We start from the raw sequence: 21,114 nt of genomic DNA, 5'->3' as shown, positions 1-21,114 counted from the left end.
ACAAGAAATACTATATGATATTTATTTAATATTGCTACATTCTGTAATGTGAGGTAAATGTTATTAAAAACTAATGATTCTAGTATTGTGTAATGCTGTGATCGTTTGTTTTAATTTGTATTTTGTCTTTGCAATAATTTTTCAGCATTTTTGAATAAATTAATTACATTACAAAAATGTTTATTATGGGTTAAGTTGTTATAGTTTAGTTACAAGGTTCAGTTAACAAAATCAAAGTATTCAACAAAATGTGTGTAGTATTCTAAGTATGTGTGTGTATTTTAATCAAATATATTTTAGTAAAGCAATATTTTAAAAAGGCAAATGAAAAAGTTGTGTTCAGTTTATTTGAAGACCAGTAATACTTGACAAAATACAATGATAAAAATATTTGGTAAACTGATTCAAATTTATACACAATTTAATGAGAATTGAAAATATATCAAATATTAAATTGAGATTATTTAATAGTAATACAAGTTTAAAATTTTATCTATAAATAAATTATAATTCTCTGTATTTATTTATAATAATTATTCAGGATTAATTTTCAGACAGAATGCACAAGTGGCAGATAGCACAGAAGTATCTATATCCAGTATGTAGTGCTAGCAGTTGTTAATTTAAAAAATTCTACATGTTCAGTCACCACATACATGAACTGTAGCAGCAATGATTTTTTTTAGGAAAGAAAAGCATTGGTTTCATTATTGATTATCTATATTCCTTCCAATTGTCAAAAATGAATAACAAAATTATTATTTAATAAAGTCATGAAAATATTTAATAACTTTTATTCACACACAAACATTTTATTACTGATCTGCTCAATGACAAGAAAATTCAAAGTTTAAAAGTTGAAATTTTCTTCCAACAAAGTAAAAAAAAAACTGCTTCTTTAGGTAACTATACCATTTATTTAACCAGAAACATTTTTGGGCTACCTTATAATCAACTTGGGATGCTTCTGTTGCAGGTGTCAGCCAATTTTCAGTTTGCACTGAAAATTGTCTGACACTTGCAACAGAAGCATCCCAAATGTGTTCTTAGATTCAACAACCATGCTAACAATATAAATATCAACAATGTATCTTACAGACCCATCAGATACTTTTTAAATAAATTGAAATGTAATAAATACTTTTATTATAAAAATTTTTTATAATTTCTAATTTATTATTCCAATATATTTCTAATAATATTTAAATTAACTTACACAAAATATCTTGTTATTTTTCAACAACACAACAACTGCTGTTGTTCCTGCAAGTTCATCTCTCATATTTTCATCTATAAAAATTTTAAAAATTTATTAGAATATAAAAATATTTTTCTTATAGATACAATAATCACATTTACATTTACTTATTTATGAACATTGATAAACAAGCAAGTTGGAGATTCTGTCAAATGTTAAAAAGTTCCCTACAAAAGTATTGGTGCATTGAATGAATTGTTTATGACTACGTACTGACCACTTTAAGCCCCAAAGAACTGCTAAATTTGAGAAAAACCAAGAGACTGCCTTTTGACTATTGTTAGTACAAACATTTATTTCCCACCAATTAGACCTAAGCCCAAAGTAAGATGCTTACTGAAGAAGATATTAGAGTGCTTACAATCACATAACTTAAAGAAAAGTGGCCCAAAATGTGAATTGTGATGTCTGTTAGAAGTGACTAGGATGGAAAGCATGACTGTTGAGGAAATCAAAACCAAGGAAGACATGTTGGCTTCTAACTTCACTATAAATACTAGCATTACTTGTGATCAATCCAAGCAAAGTCAAAGTGAAAGCAGAACAAATGCCAAGTAATAATAATACCAATTGTTCAATTCATGATGATAAAGAAGTTCAGACATATTCATCATTGGAAGTTGCCATGCACAGAATGTATAAATTAATAAAAATGATTATGCAGCAAAAAACAAAAAAGCAGCAGCAAACAAACAATACTGTTATAGAAATACAAACTGTAACAGATCTGACCCAATCATTATCAGAGTTTAATGATTATACGACAGAAAGTCAGGAAGACTGGATACAACATTTAGAAATTATGAAAAAAAACCAACAAAAGTTATTAGAGAGTCAAATATTGCTGTTGGCAATCAGTAAGCTGAAAGGATCTGCTTTAGATTGGCAATATGCAATGATTGAATGATCAAGGACTGGAAAAAATGGAAACACCGCCTTTGTCAAAAGTTTGGAAAGAGAATTACATTGCATTTATGGTGTAAGAGTCGAGGGCAAGAACACGGCAACTTAATGAATCACTCACTCACTTTTATTCAAAGTTAAGATTGTTAAGAATCAACTGCCCTGCAATGGTTTGTGAGGAAGATGAGATTGATTATTTTATACATGGCATAGAAAACAGGAAACATGTAATTGCCATGCATAAAGTATCAACAGTTGCAAAACTATAGGAACCTGCCAGAACAATTGATCAATAGGAAGCAAAGACAATAGGAATTCATTCATTCATTTTTATTAATCTCTAAAAAAATCTGTTTGATTCTGCATTAGCATTATCAAACATCTGAATATACTTATTACAACCATAGATACATCTCACTATTACATTGATAATCCCAAAAATGAAAATGTTATAAAAAGACTATGTTACAGTTGAACTTACATACTAAAATACAGAAAACAACAATAAAACACAATTACAGGCATAAGATTTGGCAATTTCTTGCCGCAACACGAAATGAAATGCGGCTAACATAAAATGCCAATGTAGCTGCAAGAATACAAAATAAATAAAATACACAAACAAACCAACCCTTATAGCCATTTGCTGCAAAAGTTCTTGATAACCTAAGTTATCCATAGGAACAGACCCGACATATCATTGTTAGCTAGAAAAACAGAACAAAATAAAAGTTTTCCCCAGAAAAGGATATTAACTCAGAAGGGAACTATTTTGAAGATCATACTTGATTTTCTCAACTTACTAAATAAAAAGAGAGATAGGCACAGTCTTCTTTGTGTGTGTCACACCTCAAAGAAATATCATTTGTGGTAAATAAAGTAATAAAAACAAATTTTTTAAATAATAAAAAATCAAAATTGAAGTTACAACTGAGCAGTTTATTAACCATAATGTAAATTAAAACAAGTTAGAAGCAAATGCATTGCATCATTTGTCCTTGTGTTGCATGCAACGGTTTCAATCAATAATACCATAACTTATGAATAACAAAATAAAAAGCAATAGTATCAATTTATAATTTTCAATTTGTTTTTTATATTCACAGCTGAATTATTCAAAGTTTGAGATACTAAAGAATAATCATAAAAATATATTTTTTAAACCAATTCATAATATATAGAATTGATATGCATGAATTTCACTTACAGTTTAAATTAATAGAAATAGAAAAAAAAATATGAACTAAGCAAATGTTTAAATTAAAAAATAAAGGATATTAATCACTTTAGATAAAAATGAGTTTGTGAGAATTTGAGCTAAAAGTAACATAAAATAGTAGTATATATGAAAAGAATTGTAGAAAATAATTGTTTCACTATTAAAGAAGCTTAAAACTGTTAAGAACTGTTCTAGAAAAACAGTTAAGGATATCAACTCAAAACTTCTCGACAGTTATAATAATGAGAGAGAGAGAGAGAGAGAACAATACATGCTTGCTTTATAGATCAATATTTTCTAATGATTTTCAAGGAGTACAATGCACTGTCTACCACTGTTGAAGTCAAATTATAGTAAGCTTGTAATTTCACATACTAATTTTTTCCAATCAAATAATGCCATGTATATTAAAAAATATTTTAAAAATTTATGTTTTCCAACAGTATTCAATCCATATATCCCAAAGTAAATAATTGTTATTGATATTTTTTACTCAATTCTTTTTATGTACCAGTACAGGTACTCCTCACTTTACGACCGAGTTCCGTTCCAACGACTACGCCGTTAAGCAAATTGGTCGATAAGCAAGGAGCTTGCGCCGGGAGTATAAGATCATTGTAAAATTATCCAAATTATGTAACAAACTTCAAATTTATTCATAAAAGGACTATTATAGTACACTATTAGCCTATAATAGTACTATAAGACTATTATAGTACACTTAGTGCGCATTACCATTCGCCACTGGCCGACACTCCAGCTGAGAAAGGGGATTCCCCGAATTGCAGGTCGAAACTCTATTGGTCATTAAGCAGATAGGTCGTAAAGTGAGGAGTACCTGTACTTACAAATTTAAAAAGTTCTCTCTCATTAGTTCTTGCAAACTTTATTTTTTTATTTTATTTGTGTGTGTGTGTGTGTGCAAATGCACATAAAATAATAAAGTTTACAAGAAAACTAACCAGAAATCACTACATCTGTCAATTGTAACACTACAAAACTTGGTCACATTACATAATATTTTGAGTAATTTACTTTCAAATATAGTAAGTGTATTAGTATTTATTATTCATGAAACTTTAAATGCACAGCATTAAGTGCTATACCCAAAACACAAACAAGTTTCTGGATTGTCTGAGATTTTGTTTATCCTAAAAACCCTCTTGGGTTCTACTAGCTTGGATAATCTATGTACAAACATACAATTTTTAATTAAATAAAACCAATCAGAGAGTTAATAAATTAGAGTTTTTTTTTATTTACTTTTATTAAACATTTATCAATAATCTAAAATCTATTCCAATTAAACAGCATCTTTTCATAGTGAAAAGATATTTCAAATATATGTATTCAGTCTAATTTATAAACCATCACTAGGAATCTTCATTAACAGAATTAGATTAATTAAATTATTCTATTAAGATTCCTGATAATGGTCTATAAGTTAGTTACCCACCTTATAACCAGCAAAAATTTAAGTAAAAATATTTTCGATCTAATTTAAACCAACTTCAGGTTCTTTGTCTTTCAAATAACGAACTCATTCCATCATGGAATAAATATTTGAAAGTGCTTTCTAACATACTAATGCATCAAATAATTAAATTAAATGCATTTTACATTTTTAAATTTTGTTTCTTACATATTGAAACACTTTCGAATATTCACTCCATGATGCAGCAAATTCTTCATTTGAGAGATTGAAAACCTGTAGATAGTCTAAAATACTTTTTAATAGATTTTTGCTAGATATAAAGTGGTTAGTATTTATTTGGTCATTTAAACCAGAAGATTAATTACATAACATCTTCAAACAGGATTAAATAAAAACTTTGTACCAATTCACTAGTTCAAGCTCCAACTTACATTAGTAAGGATAAATCATAAACTGACTATAGTGTTTTAAAGTTGTGCAAATTAAAAAGAAAATTTGTAAACTATGATTAAATACTATTAATTAAATTTTAAAAATGTCAATTACCTTTTAACATGTCAGAATCAATTTCCAAAAATCCTTGCTTGATGGCATCAACTACATCCCCTTTTTCTAAAAATTTGCAAATATAAAATTAATCATCAAATTTTTATATTCGTCTTTAATTTTCTGTTTTTCTCATCACTTAAGCTCCTAAAAATAAGCTGTTTATAACAGTTTAAAAAAGAAAAACACACATTATTTCAAAACTATCAAGACATTCATCATGTTTTATATCCTCATAGATTATCATCTTGGAAAAATATATATCTGAACAATAGTGTACTGTAGCTATTTGACTACTTGAAAATGGTAAGATTTTGATAAATTTAATATATACTGCAAAAAAATTACACAAAATTTGATCAAAAAGCTCTAAGACATAGCCAGCTTTTGTTAAAAGTAAAACACAACATGATTTTCCTCCTTGAAAAGTAATCTCTCTAGATATTAAGTAATAGTTGCAAGATTTCTACTACTACCAGAGGAAATGCTAGAAATCAACTGAAATATAATGCATTTATGCTTTCTTAAACATTAAAACCACAAACTTTATTACAAACTCTACTTTTTTTCTTCATAGAGAGAAAATGAAAGCTAAGTAAAAGTCAAATATTTCAATCTGTTGTATTCTAAATTGGCAAATTACAATCAAACAAATAGAAGTGGAAAAAATTAAACTTAGAAAGGTATAATTAATTCAAGATATTGAATTTAGGTGTATGTTGAGTTAACTGTAGTAGTACATCCAGTTTTTTGCAGTAATTAATGCTTATAAAGGTATTTATAATTTTTCTTAGTTTGTAATATTTCATTAACAAAAAGAATTACAATCCTTAAGGCAAAATTTTTTCCAAAAGCAATGATTATTAAAGTGAAACACTTACAAAAATAAGCAATTAATAGATTAACAGGAAAGAGACTTTTTTGAAGGTTATAGACTGGTCTACAAGCAAAAATTTACTATATGCTTACATATAATGGATTTTTGTTTATAGGCTATATCACTGAATAAAAACCATTTGAAAAAAGACTTAGCTTATAAAATAAAAATAAATTTGGGAAACAAAAGAATAGATTTATACAATTTCAGAAGAGCTGTGAACACTTGAAAATTACTTATATAAAATAACTATTATATAAAAACTTCCATAATATTTATTATTATATTCAAAAGAAAAAATACCACACCTTTATTTTTAATAATAATGTCAAATAATAATATAAAATTAATAAAATGCATAAAATTTGTTCTCTCACTATATGAAGGATGTCCAACTATCTTTTTGTGAACATGATTTCCAGCATATTGAGCAACTTTTGCTCCTCCATGACCATCATATACTGCAAAAAATGCTGCATCTTTATCTTCAGAAAGAGATAACAGATGAGTATGTGCATCTTCCATATCTAGTTGTTAGTTAAAGATTAAATTATCAAAATTTTCTTTTATATATATTGAGAGATTATTATAGATGATAAAATTTATTTAAAACACAAAAAAAAATTAATAAGCAATTATACCTGAATGCATAATGTTACTATAGAAAACAGTTTTTAACATAAAAAAAAATACAGCCATAAATTATAAGAACAATGCACCCTGTCACAAGCATGGAAGTACTTCTTAAAAAAACTTTTTATGTAATTTCAAATTGTAAACAGCTGAATTGATGCTCACTGATTGAATCAGATCTTTTTAAATGAATGTTCAAATTCTTGTTCTTTTTTTTTTTATATATGACATGCTGATAACTTAAAAACATTTGAAAACAGCTATTTGTTAAAATGTTCCCAAATCTTTTTGATTTTTGTGTGTGTTTACAAACAAATTTACATTTTTAATTTAACTGAGTATTATATCAATTTCACATTATAAGATATTCTGAAATGACAACTAAAACCTGTTTAACAATACAGGACTTCAGTTTTCAGTACCTTTGATAGTACTTAAAGATAGCAGATGATAAGCAGTATATATATCCATGCAACAGCATACTGTATGTTTAACGGTGCCCTTACGTTTAAATCATATGATATAATATACAAACATATCAAAATAGTTTAAAAAATGATTTATAAATTCCAGTGTAATTTGACAATACATAGGGAGAACTATTATAGTTTTAATTAAAACAGCACAAATTTATTATAATTTTATAATGATATCGTATTTATATAAATAGAGTTTGAAACAAACTTTAAATGGAGGTGTCTGAAATATGCATATCTTCAATTAGCAGGAAAACCATGTTTTACAACTAGTTCATGAAGTTCCTTGCTCAAACATGAAAATATGTAAATTAGCTTGTAAAACTTCATTACTACATTTTCTAATTACACACATTTTTATCAATGTTCTAATAATTTATATGAAAATTATCACCTTTAATTGTCCAGCACAAATGTTTTAACAAAAATAAAAACGTTTTCGATCGTTTTCAACGGTCATCTTCAGTTACAACTCAAATTAAAAAAAGAACGATAAAATAGAATTAAATACGAAAATAATATAAATGCGCATGCGCAACTATAAATATATCGCGCATGATGCCTAATATACAGAATAAATGAATAAAATTATGTAAACAAAAATACGTGGCCGCATCTCTTGTATGTTGTTATTGTTTATCTTTATAAAACGATTTCCATGCGGTTGATAAAGAATCCGCGTCTCTATGATTGATACATCCCGTTTTTTCTTGGGCTTTATATATTTCTAGCTTTTCTAGATGTTTGATTGTATGTCTATTGTTCGTCGGCTTGATGACAGAAGCTTGGTCCCACAATACCTCAATATCTTGTTGCTTGGCGTATGAAGCTAGAACCGTACTGTCCAGATTCTTATTAATCGAGTACTGGTGTTCTTTGATTCTTTGCTCTAAGTGCCGTAAAGTAGCTCCCACATAAACAATATCCGAATTAAATCGTTGGTCCTTTATTGGTATGGAGTAAACCCCCGTTAAAGAGTTCCGATCTTCTCTCTTCTTGTCATTCCTTAACAATTTGTAAACTGTCGGATTACGTCGGTAAACGATACGTATATTATTGGCCTTAGCAATTTCGTTTATCATTTTGTTCAAGAAGGGATAATAATTGATTACCATCTTCTGTTTACCGTTATCCGCGGGAGAGTGGTTACTTCGATTCTGGAACGTTGTGATAAGTTTTTCTACTATATTTCTCTGGTAACCTTGTTGTGTTGCTATTTCGAGTATGTAATCCAATTCTTTATAGGTATCACATATGTTTGTGCGATGAGTATAGGCACGCTTGATCCAAGATCGGAACGCCGCATACTTAATATGCCTGGGATCCACCGATTGATTCGGGATGATGATAGTATTTAGACCCGGTTTCCGGTAAATGTTCGTCTTGATTTCCCCTTCCCCGCAGGTGATATTAATATCGAGGAAATAAACATTATTATAGCTCTCCTGGTCCAGTTGTAAAGTTAAACCATAAGGGTTATCATTGATATCATTTAGGAATCATTGAGTGTTGTGCTTATTATTCCATAGAATGAATATATCGTCTATGTATCTAGTGTATAGAATAATAACATTTTGGAATCCGGGAAGAATAGTATTTTCGAGTTGTCGTAACACCAGATCGCATAGTATAGCCGACATCGGACTGCCCATTGGCACCCCTCTACCTTGCAGGAAAACTCTCCCTTCAAATTGAAAGAAGGATGTATAACATATTAAATCAGACAGCTCCAGGATGTGTTGATGGTATTTGTATGAATTCTCGATGTTTTTAAAAAGGAAATCCCTTAACGCACAGAAACACGGGGGTAATTTTATGGAGGGATATAACGATTCGTAATCCATAACAGTCATGTACTCATCATCTTTTAGAGCAATGTTTTTGAGCTTCTCTATCAATTGTAGCGAGTTGGTGATAGTAAAAGGGTGATTTAGTTCTTTAGAACGAATAAATCTTACTAATTGCTTTTCGATGCGAAACGTCGGAGAATTACATTTTTCTATAACTGGTCGTATTTGGCAACCCGGTTTATGAGTTTTCCCAAATGCAAATATTCTTGGTGCCTTTGGAGCAAGGACTGTGGCTTCTGCATATTCACGCCTGTTGAATATGCAGAAAGCCACAGTCCTTGCTCCAAAGGCACCAAGAATATTTGCATTTGGGAAAACTCATAAACCGGGTTGCCAAATACGACCAGTTATAGAAAAATGTAATTCTCCGACGTTTCGCATCGAAAAGCAATTAGTAAGATTTATTCGTTCTAAAGAACTAAATCACCCTTTTACTATCACCAACTCGCTACAATTGATAGAGAAGCTCAAAAACATTGCTCTAAAAGATGATGAGTACATGACTGTTATGGATTACGAATCGTTATATCCCTCCATAAAATTACCCCCGTGTTTCTGTGCGTTAAGGGATTTCCTTTTTAAAAACATCGAGAATTCATACAAATACCATCAACACATCCTGGAGCTGTCTGATTTAATATGTTATACATCCTTCTTTCAATTTGAAGGGAGAGTTTTCCTGCAAGGTAGAGGGGTGCCAATGGGCAGTCCGATGTCGGCTATACTATGCGATTTGGTGTTACGACAACTCGAAAATACTATTCTTCCCGGATTCCAAAATGATATTATTCTATACACTAGATACATAGACGATATATTCATTCTATGGAATAATAAGCACAACACTCAACGATTCCTAAATGATATCAATGATAACCCTTATGGTTTAACTTTACAACTGGACCAGGAGAGCTATAATAATGTTCATTTCCTCGATATTAATATCACCTGCGGGGAAGGGGAAATCAAGACGAACATTTACCGGAAACCGGGTCTAAATACTATCATCATCCCGAATCAATCGGTGGATCCCAGGCATATTAAGTATGCGGCGTTCCGATCTTGGATCAAGCGTGCCTATACTCATTGCACAAACATATGTGATACCTATAAAGAATTGGATTACATACTCGAAATAGCAACACAACAAGGTTACCAGAGAAATATAGTAGAAAAACTTATCACAACGTTCCAGAATCGAAGTAATCACTCTCCCGCGGATAACGGTAAACAGAAGATGGTAATCAATTATTATCCCTTCTTGAACAAAATGATAAACGAAATTGCTAAGGCCAATAATATACGTATCGTTTACCGACGTAATCCGACAGTTTACAAATTGTTAAGGAATGACAAGAAGAGAGAAGATCGGAACTCTTTAACGGGGGTTTACTCCATACCAATAAAGGACCAACGATTTAATTCGGATATTGTTTATGTGGGAGCTACTTTACGGCACTTAGAGCAAAGAATCAAAGAACACCAGTACTCGATTAATAAGAATCTGGACAGTACGGTTCTAGCTTCATACGCCAAGCAACAAGATATTGAGGTATTGTGGGACCAAGCTTCTGTCATCAAGCCGACGAACAATAGACATACAATCAAACATCTAGAAAAGCTAGAAATATATAAAGCCCAAGAAAAAACGGGATGTATCAATCATAGAGACGCGGATTCTTTATCAACCGCATGGAAATCGTTTTATAAAGATAAACAATAACAACATACAAGAGATGCGGCCACGTATTTTTGTTTACATAATTTTATTCATTTATTCTGTATATTAGGCATCATGCGCGATATATTTATAGTTGCGCATGCGCATTTATATTATTTTCGTATTTAATTCTATTTTATCGTTCTTTTTTTAATTTGAGTTGTAACTGAAGATGACCGTTGAAAACGATCGAAAACGTTTTTATTTTTGTTAAAACATTTGTGCTGGACAATTAAAGGTGATAATTTTCATATTAAGTCTAATTTCCAGTAATTTAAAGTTGGTTTCTAATAATTTATATATGGTGATTCTAATAATGATACAAATGATAAATCAGAGGTATGAAATGTTGCATGTGTAAACAGATGAGGAAAACAATTGTAAAAAAGAAAAAGAAAAAAAAACAGTTACATGGAGATGTTAGCTTGGCCACACCAGTGTAAACAAATGCTTGCAAATGTGCAACCAATGTTCTGGTAAGGTTATAGTGAAACTGACCAGCTGCAGTCTGTAAATAAAGAGTGACTACTGGAAAAAGATTTTATCCACATCTCTAGTAGAAAGTAAACATTGCACATCAATCCTAGACAGTCCTATAATGCTCAAGTAGGGTAAACCTGATGAGCTCAGTTATGAACTTGTTAGGGGCCGTCCCTAAATTACATAAGGTATTTTGGGGGTGGATGGGGATCAAGGATTTCTTACTCAGGGTTAGGGGGGGTAACAGATCTCATCTTATGTAATATTCTTATTTTTTGATCTTGTTGAGTGGTGGAGTTTTGAATTTGGCTTCAATTTGGTGGTTTCTATTAAGAATGCTCATTGTACCAATGCAGTCTCAGGTGACAAGCTAGAATAATAACGCTCGCAGACTCACGCTCTACACATTGTTTTTTTATTGTGGAAGAAAGGCCACTCTCTTGTTTTGTTTTGTATGACATTTCTGTTTACACGTGTACTTGCTAGTCGATCTGTCCTTTTTGCATCCTTTTGTGAAAATTAAAATTAATATAAAAATGAATATTATGACGTTGATTAATAATAATAATAATGAAAAGATTGTTAATAATTAAAAAATAAAGTTCTTAAAATAAATTGTTCATTCGAATTCATTAAATTTTTATATTTTTAAATATGTTCACATAAAGTCTTTTATAAATAACAGTACATATTAACTAATTAATAATTATATATTTTGGACCTAAGATTTTAGGGTTTCATAAAAAAAATTTTTTTGTTAAAATCTTTTTTTAAATTATGCCTAAATATTACATAAGATAGGGAAGGGGGATCAGAGAAAATATTACATTCAAACCTGTTTTTGTGCAGTATACCAATTTGATTGAAATTCATATACCGCACAAAAAAAATTACAAAACAAATTGCACAAATAAAAAATCGCACAAAAACAGATTTGAGTGTATGGTTTCTTACACAGGAATGGGTAGAGGTCTAGAATGACCAAAACACCCTTACATAATTTATGAACAGCCCCTTGTGGCTGATGGATGTTTTTATGTTCCTTCAAATGTGTTCCAAGAATTCTAGTAATGGCTCCTCATGACACATTATTTGATTATTTGACAGGTGCTTTAACAGGAACTGCATAGATTCATTTTGTCTGTGATAAGGAGTCTAAGGTAAACTGTGCCATGTTCTGCAGACAACTTCCAGCTTAACATGGCTAAATTCTTAACCCAAACAGATTGCACACTGTTTTAGTTAAGAACTCCATGCTGAAATAGTCTATCTTTGTGTCCAGTCTGGAAGGACACCTTTACAGTTCCTCTCCACCTCTCAAAAATATCTTCTATCCCTATCTATTTTTTGAAAGTACAACACAAAGCCAATTAGCTTTTCAGACTCTTGGTCAACAAGCAATCAAAACCTACAAAAACTGTTTACTATGGTTTCCATTAGTAATATTTCTTTAAAGCCAAAGTTATTTTCTTTCTTCAATTATTGTTTGTTCATCTTGCCCCCTCACTGCATCTTATTTTTTCCAACAAACAGGATTGCCTCATTACATACAAAAATCCAGGATCTATGCAATTCCTTTATGGCACCCATCAAATAATATGCTATGTGGGAATCATTACCAGAATGCTTAGAACATATTTCAAAGAACATGAAATTTCCATCAGCTGTAACAAGCTCATAACTGAGCTCACCATGCTTATATTTCTTGAGCATGATACACCTGTTTGGGATGATGCAATGTCCACTATCCACTAGAAATGAGGATAAAACCTTTTTCTGGGAATCATTCTTTAATTAGTCAGACTGCAGCTAGTCAACGGTCCCATTTTAGCCTTTCCAGAGCATTGGCTGCATGTTTGCAAGCATTTGTTTACACCGGCATGGCCCAGCCATCTACTATTTCCTAACATTCTCCTTAATTTTTTTACAATTGTTCTAATTACTAATATAAAAGGTGCTGTTTGTGTGCATGTGTGTGAATTCCTTATAACTGTTGAAAATTTTTTTCCAATCCAGATGAAATTTTGGTTATATTCATTTTATGTTCTGAAGGAAAGTATAGGCTATTTATTTTGCGAAAATATTAGCTATTGAATATATGTTTTATCAATTTTGGATTGTTGATTCCACTTAAGTTGCAGTGACATTAGTGACCACAAGTTAATGCTTGATGAGGGAATTTCCCTTAGCTTGCATTTTTAAATATTTTGGCAAATGGTGTATTTTAACAATACTTCATTAAATTTAAAATTTAAACTTAAAAAAAAAAGCCTCATCATGTCACTTCTATAACAAATTTCTAAAAAACTCTTATCTATAATGACCATGTAACGTTCTATTACCCAACCAACAGTAATGATCTAATTAGCCCATTATTTAGAAAGTATTATCACTCATCTAACTAATGTACCATACATACAATCTACCTTTTGTTTTATCAGTATGGAATTAAGAAATGGCTTTATCAAGGGCTGCAGAAACAGCAACACAATGTCAATCATCAAAATAATACGAAGATGTCTATTACTAAAGGAAGACAACAAGGAAATCTTTTAAAAGACAATAAAGTGTTTATTACAAATATAGTGGATAAAGTAATTTTATAAGGATAGATTTTACTTTAATATAAAGGCCTAGATCTGTATGTGTGTAAGTGAATTCTCTATAACTTCTACTTTTTTGTCCACTCCAGATAAAATTTTGTTCTGTTGCTCTTTATGTTACAACACACATTTTTACAAATTAGGGTAGTAGTTCATACTAACAAGTCTTGAATTTCTTGAAATCTCTACTCGTCTCAATTCTTCAATCTCTACTTTCTCATAAAAATTATTCTGTCATACTTGATGGGAAAATTTCTCTTTATATATATTCAATAATATTTCACTATAATATATTGAATATATAAATTTCACACTATCAAAAATATTTTAACACTCCTCCTTTAAAAAAAATATAACTTGTAGATTAAATAGTAACACCAGTTTCATTATCAGACTATAACACATTTTATTAAATCTATAAATATTATGTAATATGGATTAAAACTTAATTAAGTTGCCACTCTGTGTTAAAATTTAATAATTAGAATTAAATTAATTCATTTAGAACATTCTGGATGGAAAAATCAAACTGAAGAAGGATTTAAACCTACAACTACTGCCTACCATGAAAATGCATTGTTAATTACTCTATCAAACTTCTGTCCAATCATTGGCAAGTGGCCAGCATTGTTTAACAGAAATACCACAAGAGCATGTCATGGTTAAAGAGTGGGGGGCAATGTACCTATCTTCCAATATGATGCTATTGCTCCAATTTTAAAATATTCAAACTATCTTAATTTTATTCTAAAATTAATATTTTGAAAACAATTTATTTTATAAATTTAATCATATTAGCAAATAATTAAATATATAAATAGAAAAAAAATCATTTTATAAGGTTATTAAAATTTTGAATGTTTAATAAAGTATTTTATAATAGATTTTTCAAATAAATTTAAATTGTTATTTCTCTTTGATAGAATAAAATTTGTACAATTGACAAAATTTGCCAATTTGTCTACACTGTGTTATGCACACACAACAGTACATGGTCTTTTTTGCTTGGGCTTTTCCAGAACACCTGATTGTGACATCAAAAGAGCATCCATCGTTTTTAGACAGATTTCAGTGTAATTGAGTGACTCAGTCATTCACAGGAATAATTTTTAGAGGAATACAGCTTAGTCAGTCACTTGCAAACTGTAAGCATCTATTCTATACTCCATGTCATTGGTATGGATATACTGATTGGTTTGAGATTCAAAATATTAGTGATTCTATGAGAACAAAGTTGCAGAGTTCTTAATGTCAATGTTGCCAACTGGTAGCTTACTGATCAAATTCCATCATTCCTAGTTACTGAATGAACCAGTTCTTAGAGATATTCCATCCAATCTGTGTAGTCTTCAATGTCTCATTTGGGTCTCACATGCTAAATCATGTCAAATACAATGCAATTTCTCATATTGGTTCAAACTTGCTTGTTGTATCATGCATACCAACGTAGAGACTTATCTGAATATGCATTTAGGAACTCAGCAAGTATTAACAAACATCTACACATAATGTTCATACTTGTTGCATTAGCATGCTTATTAGAATCAGCCAATGTTCTACAATATTATACTGCAGTTTTGTTGAAAAATGCTCTAGTCATGGCAACAAAAATAACAGCATATTGGGAAGGTACACCTGTGGAGTTTCCAATACCAAACAACATATCCATGATAGTAAAAACAGTGTTCTGAAAAAGGCCTTCATGTAAGTAAAATCAACTGTAGGTAGCATCATTCAAAAGTCTAACTGGCTATTTCCAAAAGCTTGTGAGCATCTGGAGAAACAGCAAACATGTCATACCCAGCCATCCTGTTTGTTAGAGAAGATCCGACAAATTTGACACCAGTGTCTTCAAGGAGAATCCCATTTTGCACAGCTTATCCCAAATGCTGAAAATATCACATGCTACACTGGAGCAATCATTCATAAAAATCTTGGCCTTTAGCATAAGCACAAATCCAGTAGACACTATCTCAAGCCAAGACATGTCAAAGAGCACTTTATCAATGCAAGAGAACTGTACAATGGGTATCTGTAGTCAATAGGTGGCACTAGGCGGTCATCATGAATGAAGCTTGTGTTTACCTGAATTGCTATATCATACAAACAAGCCAAAATCAATTTACTACAGGAAAAGAACAGCAACAAGTACTGATTTACAAAAACTATATTTTAAATCTTATATGACTGAAAAAGAGCATAAGAACAAGTGTGTACTCTTTAAAAACAAACTAATAACATTTTAAATTTCATTTACTCTTATCAGCAAAGTATTGATATGTTTTTTTTATTATAAAAAACTTATCAAAAACTATTTCACAACCTTAAAAAATAAATCAATAAAATGAATTTACAGATAAATAAATAAAATACATCATTTATATGTTTAAAAGTAAAGTTGATTCAAGTCACACCACACAAATGTTTGTTATACAAAATTTAGCATGCTCATTTTGGTTTAAATATGAGTTCATTAAATTACATTGATATATATGTGTTACAGTCAAAACCTGTTTTTAGTTAAAACATGTTCTAACTAGTTAAAACTAGTTTATACTGGATGTCTTCGTTAAAACCCGTTTTGTCTAGCTAAAACTAGTTTTAACTCAAATTCATTTTTGACTAGCAGTCAATTCTAGTTATAACAAAGACATCCAGTATAAACTAGTTTCAACTAGTTAAAACGCATTCTAACTAAAAACTGGTTTTCACTGCAACATATAGTGTGATTCAGGGTAAGATGGTGAGCGGGGGAAGATGCCTACTTTTTGATATTTTCAAATGGTGACGTCAGACATTGTCATGTTTTTGTATGATGAATTGTTGGGCCAATATTGAGTGCGTAAAGCTGTAGTTGGCTACCGTTACCTCACTTTCTACATCTGAGAAGAATAAAAGCAAGATAAGAACAAAGTTTTTGTTGTAAAATGTTTCTAAAATCATTTTAAAACTAAAAGTTAAAATAGAATTTATTAAAAATTGCGAAAAACAATTAATGTGTGATGTAGTTAAGGTTCTAAAGTTTCCATTGTGAGCTACCGCTGATCCCGATCAGACACACTAAAACACGTGACTCCACTAGGCATCTTACCCCGACAAATGGGAAAGATGCCACATTTTTCTTGGGGTAACATGCCTATTTTTTTTTAATTGAATTCCAATATGCCTATTTTTAATAAATTTTTGTTTTTTCGTTTTATTGCAGGATACGCATAGAAATTATATAAGGACTTCTCAGGACTATATAAGGACTTCAGGATACGCATAGAAATTATCTAAGCTATAGAGCATGTTAGAACGGGCAGAAACTTAACAATACTTATACTGCACTGTTATACTTACTATGAAGTACTTTGTACTACATATGCAATAAATTAAATTTGGTTTAAGATATTTGAAAATTATTTTATGCAATTATATTTGTTATCTTACCCTAATGGCATTTGGTATCTCACCCAGATACTTGGGGTGAGGTGCCTAAAATGCCAGATAGTAAAAAAGTCGTCATTGCAAATACAATACACAATTATTTTTCATATACTCCAAAGTTTTATTTGAAAAACATGCTCAAGAATATGATATTTTCGTTAGATGCCTCCAAAACCCAAATTATCGCTATAATTTCCTTCATAAGCAAAATGTTAGGCATCTTCCCCCGAATCACTATACATAAATTTATTTATTTCCCCCAAACATATTTGTAGCTAAAATTAGTTTTAACTAATGTTAAAAGTTAAAACTAGTTTTATCTAAAATCAAAACATGTACAGCAGTAAATTAACTAGACAAAACAAGTTTTGTCTAGTTAATTTACTGCTAGTCAAAAATGAATTTGAGTTAAAACTAGTTTTAACTAGACAAAACGGGTTTTAACAAAGACATCCAGTATAAACTAGTTTCAACTAGTTAAAACACGTTCTAACTAAAAACGGGTTTTGACTAACATATATATATCTATATATACACACACACACAAATAAACAAAGTAGAAGTTGAAATCTCAATTAATAAAAATCAAATTTTATTCAATGAATCTTTTCTCTGCACAGTTTTCTTAAATATTTTAAAAAAATAAAATACTAAAAATTATAAAGTTTTGGAATATTTTTAAAACAAATCTTTAATGCCCTTTATTGATTATCAAAGTAAAAGAAATTATCTAAAATTTTTAATTCATTAATGTTACACAATTTCATAATTCATAATGATTCGGCTATTTTATTAAGAATTCTGTAAAACCATTTTAAATTAAACTTTGTAACAACTATACTTTTAAAACTGTATTTGGCAACTTTTTAATGCATTACAAATTATAAATTTGATTTACTATGGATAAATTAATTCTCAAAAATGATGATTTGAATCATTCATTTTTGAATTTTATATGATTTCAATTTAAAAGGATACTAATTCGCCATCCTTGCATACAAGAAGCTCCAACTTTAACATACTCATTACCACAACTTGATGTTTCTTTAGCTGTTACTGGTTCTGAAAGTGTCTGTCCCATCTTATCTATAACACAGAAAAATACAAATCCATCATAAGATTTATTATAAATAACTCAATAATATATAGGATATATATGGCAATCACAAAGTTATTTAACATGTTTGCTATAATTCATTTAATAACTTAGTTATGGTTAAATGATACAAATTTCTTTTTATCCTTATGAATGCAATTCTCATTTTATATACAATTACAGTAAAGCGTCGAAAATTGGAACCAATTGGGAACTGGGGTCGTTCCAAGTAGTGATTTTTTCCAATTTCCGATTATGTACGAAAAATTATATTAACCTGTCCGATGTTCAAATTTTTCTTTGTTGCATATCGCTTCCTGTTGAATTTTTCTCCGTTGCGTGTCGCTTCGTGTTGAATTTTCGTCGATTTTAAGCCTAACGAAAATTTTTATAATAATAATCGAGGCTATCGTATCGTTAAAAATTATTTCTTTATTTTGTACAAACAAAATAAATATATTGAAGAATATAAAAAACATGAAAATTATACTTTAGAAGTAAATTTAGTATCAAAAACGTTCGATTCAGCACGACACAGTCCGACTGAAAATCGTTCCAGTTTCCGGCCATTTCAATTACCGACGTTCCAATTTTCGACGCTCTACTGTATTGAATATGTTGTAAATACTCCTCTCCAAGTGTTAATGTTTCAATTTCTTTTTTCTACTTACTAAAATATGATCCATATCAATGTCAGCTGCAGCATAAATTTACAAAAGAATGTTAACACTCAAGCAAAATTAATAATATAAGTCATTCATTCAATGAATAATCAATACCAATCTCTCATAAAATGCCAATGGTTAACAGAGCATTTAAATTTAATAATACATAGGACACACCTTTGCACTTTATGCATTATTGAATCAGCATGTAAAATTTTCTTGCATGTCTCATAACAAACATGTTAAACAAAAACAATTAAATTTTATATTTAAGAAAAATACAAAATCTTAATATATATTGTGATTAATATTGTTTCGGGTGCAAAATTTCCAGTAATAATTTGACTTCTCAAAATATGAATTGTAATATAATTATACTGTATAATACCAAACTGGAAAGTTGATTGGTACAAAATGCCCAAACATTATAAAGCAGTAATACAAAACTTTAGACAAAAAAAGTTGGAAAAATTAAAAAATTATATAGCCATTCAGATCATTGTATATACCAGGGGTGGGCAAGCAAGAGTTCAGTGGGAACCGAAATGTAGGTTTTGCAAAATGCACGGGAGCCGCAGACAGTCGTGGCAGGTAGTATGGTAAGGCGCGCAATTTTATTATATAATATAAAACAAATATTGAATTTTTTTTAATAAACATATTTTCACAAAATTATAAAAATAAAATTGTAAAAATAATAATAAAAAACAAAAATTAACACTTTCAGCAAGAGCCGCATGTAACTCAAAAAGAGCCACATTTGCCCATGTCTGGTATATACTATATTTCTTCAATTCTAAGATATACTGTACTTTTCATTTTTACTTATCAAAGTAAAGATGCATCTTATAGTCAATGCTCTCTCTTACACTCATCCAGAACAACTGGCATCATTGCTAATATAATACATGGTATGTTAAGCATCAATAAGAATTTGTAACTTTAAATTTTCAATATCCATGTTGGTTTAAATAAGCATTTCCAGTAACAAGCATTTAATTCAAACTCTTTTTTTAATGTCTAAAAATCTTTTAAGACAATATTACAATGTAGCATTGAAACAGTTACTAAACATGCTGAAGAGCATGAAAATATAACTGCCAAATAATAACCATTTTGTGGCATTTTGTGTGTTTTTATTAGGTTAACATATTAGAATATAATAAAACTGGTTATTTTAAAATTTCCTCCATAATCTTAAAACTTAATTTCAAATTCAATGTATCTTACAATCTAGGAAATACAGTAGTTTTTTAAAATAAGACAAATCTTTGGAATAAAGATATTTAACTAACTCAGTGGGTCTCAACTTTTTTCTATTGCAAAACCCTTTTCATCTTAGTAAAAAAATGTTGAAATCCTAACAATTTTTAATGATTATAGATAAAACAGAAAAAATAGAAACACCAAAAACCAATTTATTGAAAAAATAAAAACGCAATTATTATTAGTCTATTTAATTCAAACTGATATTGTAAAGGGTTAAACTTCTTTTCTTTCAATATTTTAAATAGCACTAGTGCTTGGATTTGTACCTTTGTGGTATAAATCTGCCTTTTCGGTCACCTTATCACTAAACATTTGAAGTATTTGCTAGTTTTCTTCAATAACTCTCCCCCCCTCTCAGTCAACACTATATGATATTTTAATTTGGGGTATACACAATACTAAAAGCACTATAAATTTATGCTTCCCCCTATATTTTTATATGAAAAATACTCAAGATATCACAAAACAGATGAACAACACACTACAGATGATGGGACATTAACCCCTTCATCTGACGTGAATGTCCCATCACTAGTATTGAAGTACTGTGTACACAATACTATCAGACATCTGTCTGGCTGCTCCCATCATTAGATTCAATACACTTTTGTTGCAGATATTGACAAATTAAAGCATATTTAATGATTCTAATGTA

General features: G+C 29.8%; 1 protein-coding gene across 2 annotated transcripts in view; it reads right to left on the bottom strand.

Moving 5' to 3' along the window:
- Nucleotides 1-21,114, bottom strand: part of LOC136973392 (probable protein phosphatase 2C T23F11.1) — a 51,656-nt gene that overhangs the window by 11,175 nt on the left and 19,367 nt on the right. For both annotated transcript variants that reach the window (XM_067268115.1, XM_067268114.1), the window contains 4 exons: nt 18,408-18,515; nt 6,616-6,765; nt 5,362-5,427; nt 1,217-1,290 (listed from right to left, as the gene is read on the bottom strand). In XM_067268115.1, coding sequence (XP_067124216.1) covers nt 1,217-1,290; nt 5,362-5,427; nt 6,616-6,765; nt 18,408-18,510 — 393 coding nt within the window. In that variant the 5' untranslated portion in view covers nt 18,511-18,515. The remainder of the gene's footprint in view (nt 1-1,216; nt 1,291-5,361; nt 5,428-6,615; nt 6,766-18,407; nt 18,516-21,114) is intronic.

The sequence above is a fragment of the Centruroides vittatus genome, unplaced genomic scaffold (assembly GCF_030686945.1).
Source record: "Centruroides vittatus isolate TY-2023 unplaced genomic scaffold, ASM3068694v2 contig_3167, whole genome shotgun sequence".
Classification (NCBI taxonomy): domain Eukaryota; kingdom Metazoa; phylum Arthropoda; class Arachnida; order Scorpiones; family Buthidae; genus Centruroides; species Centruroides vittatus.
The sequence above is the reverse complement of the archived record's forward strand: the minus strand, read 5'-3'. Positions and strand labels throughout refer to the sequence as shown.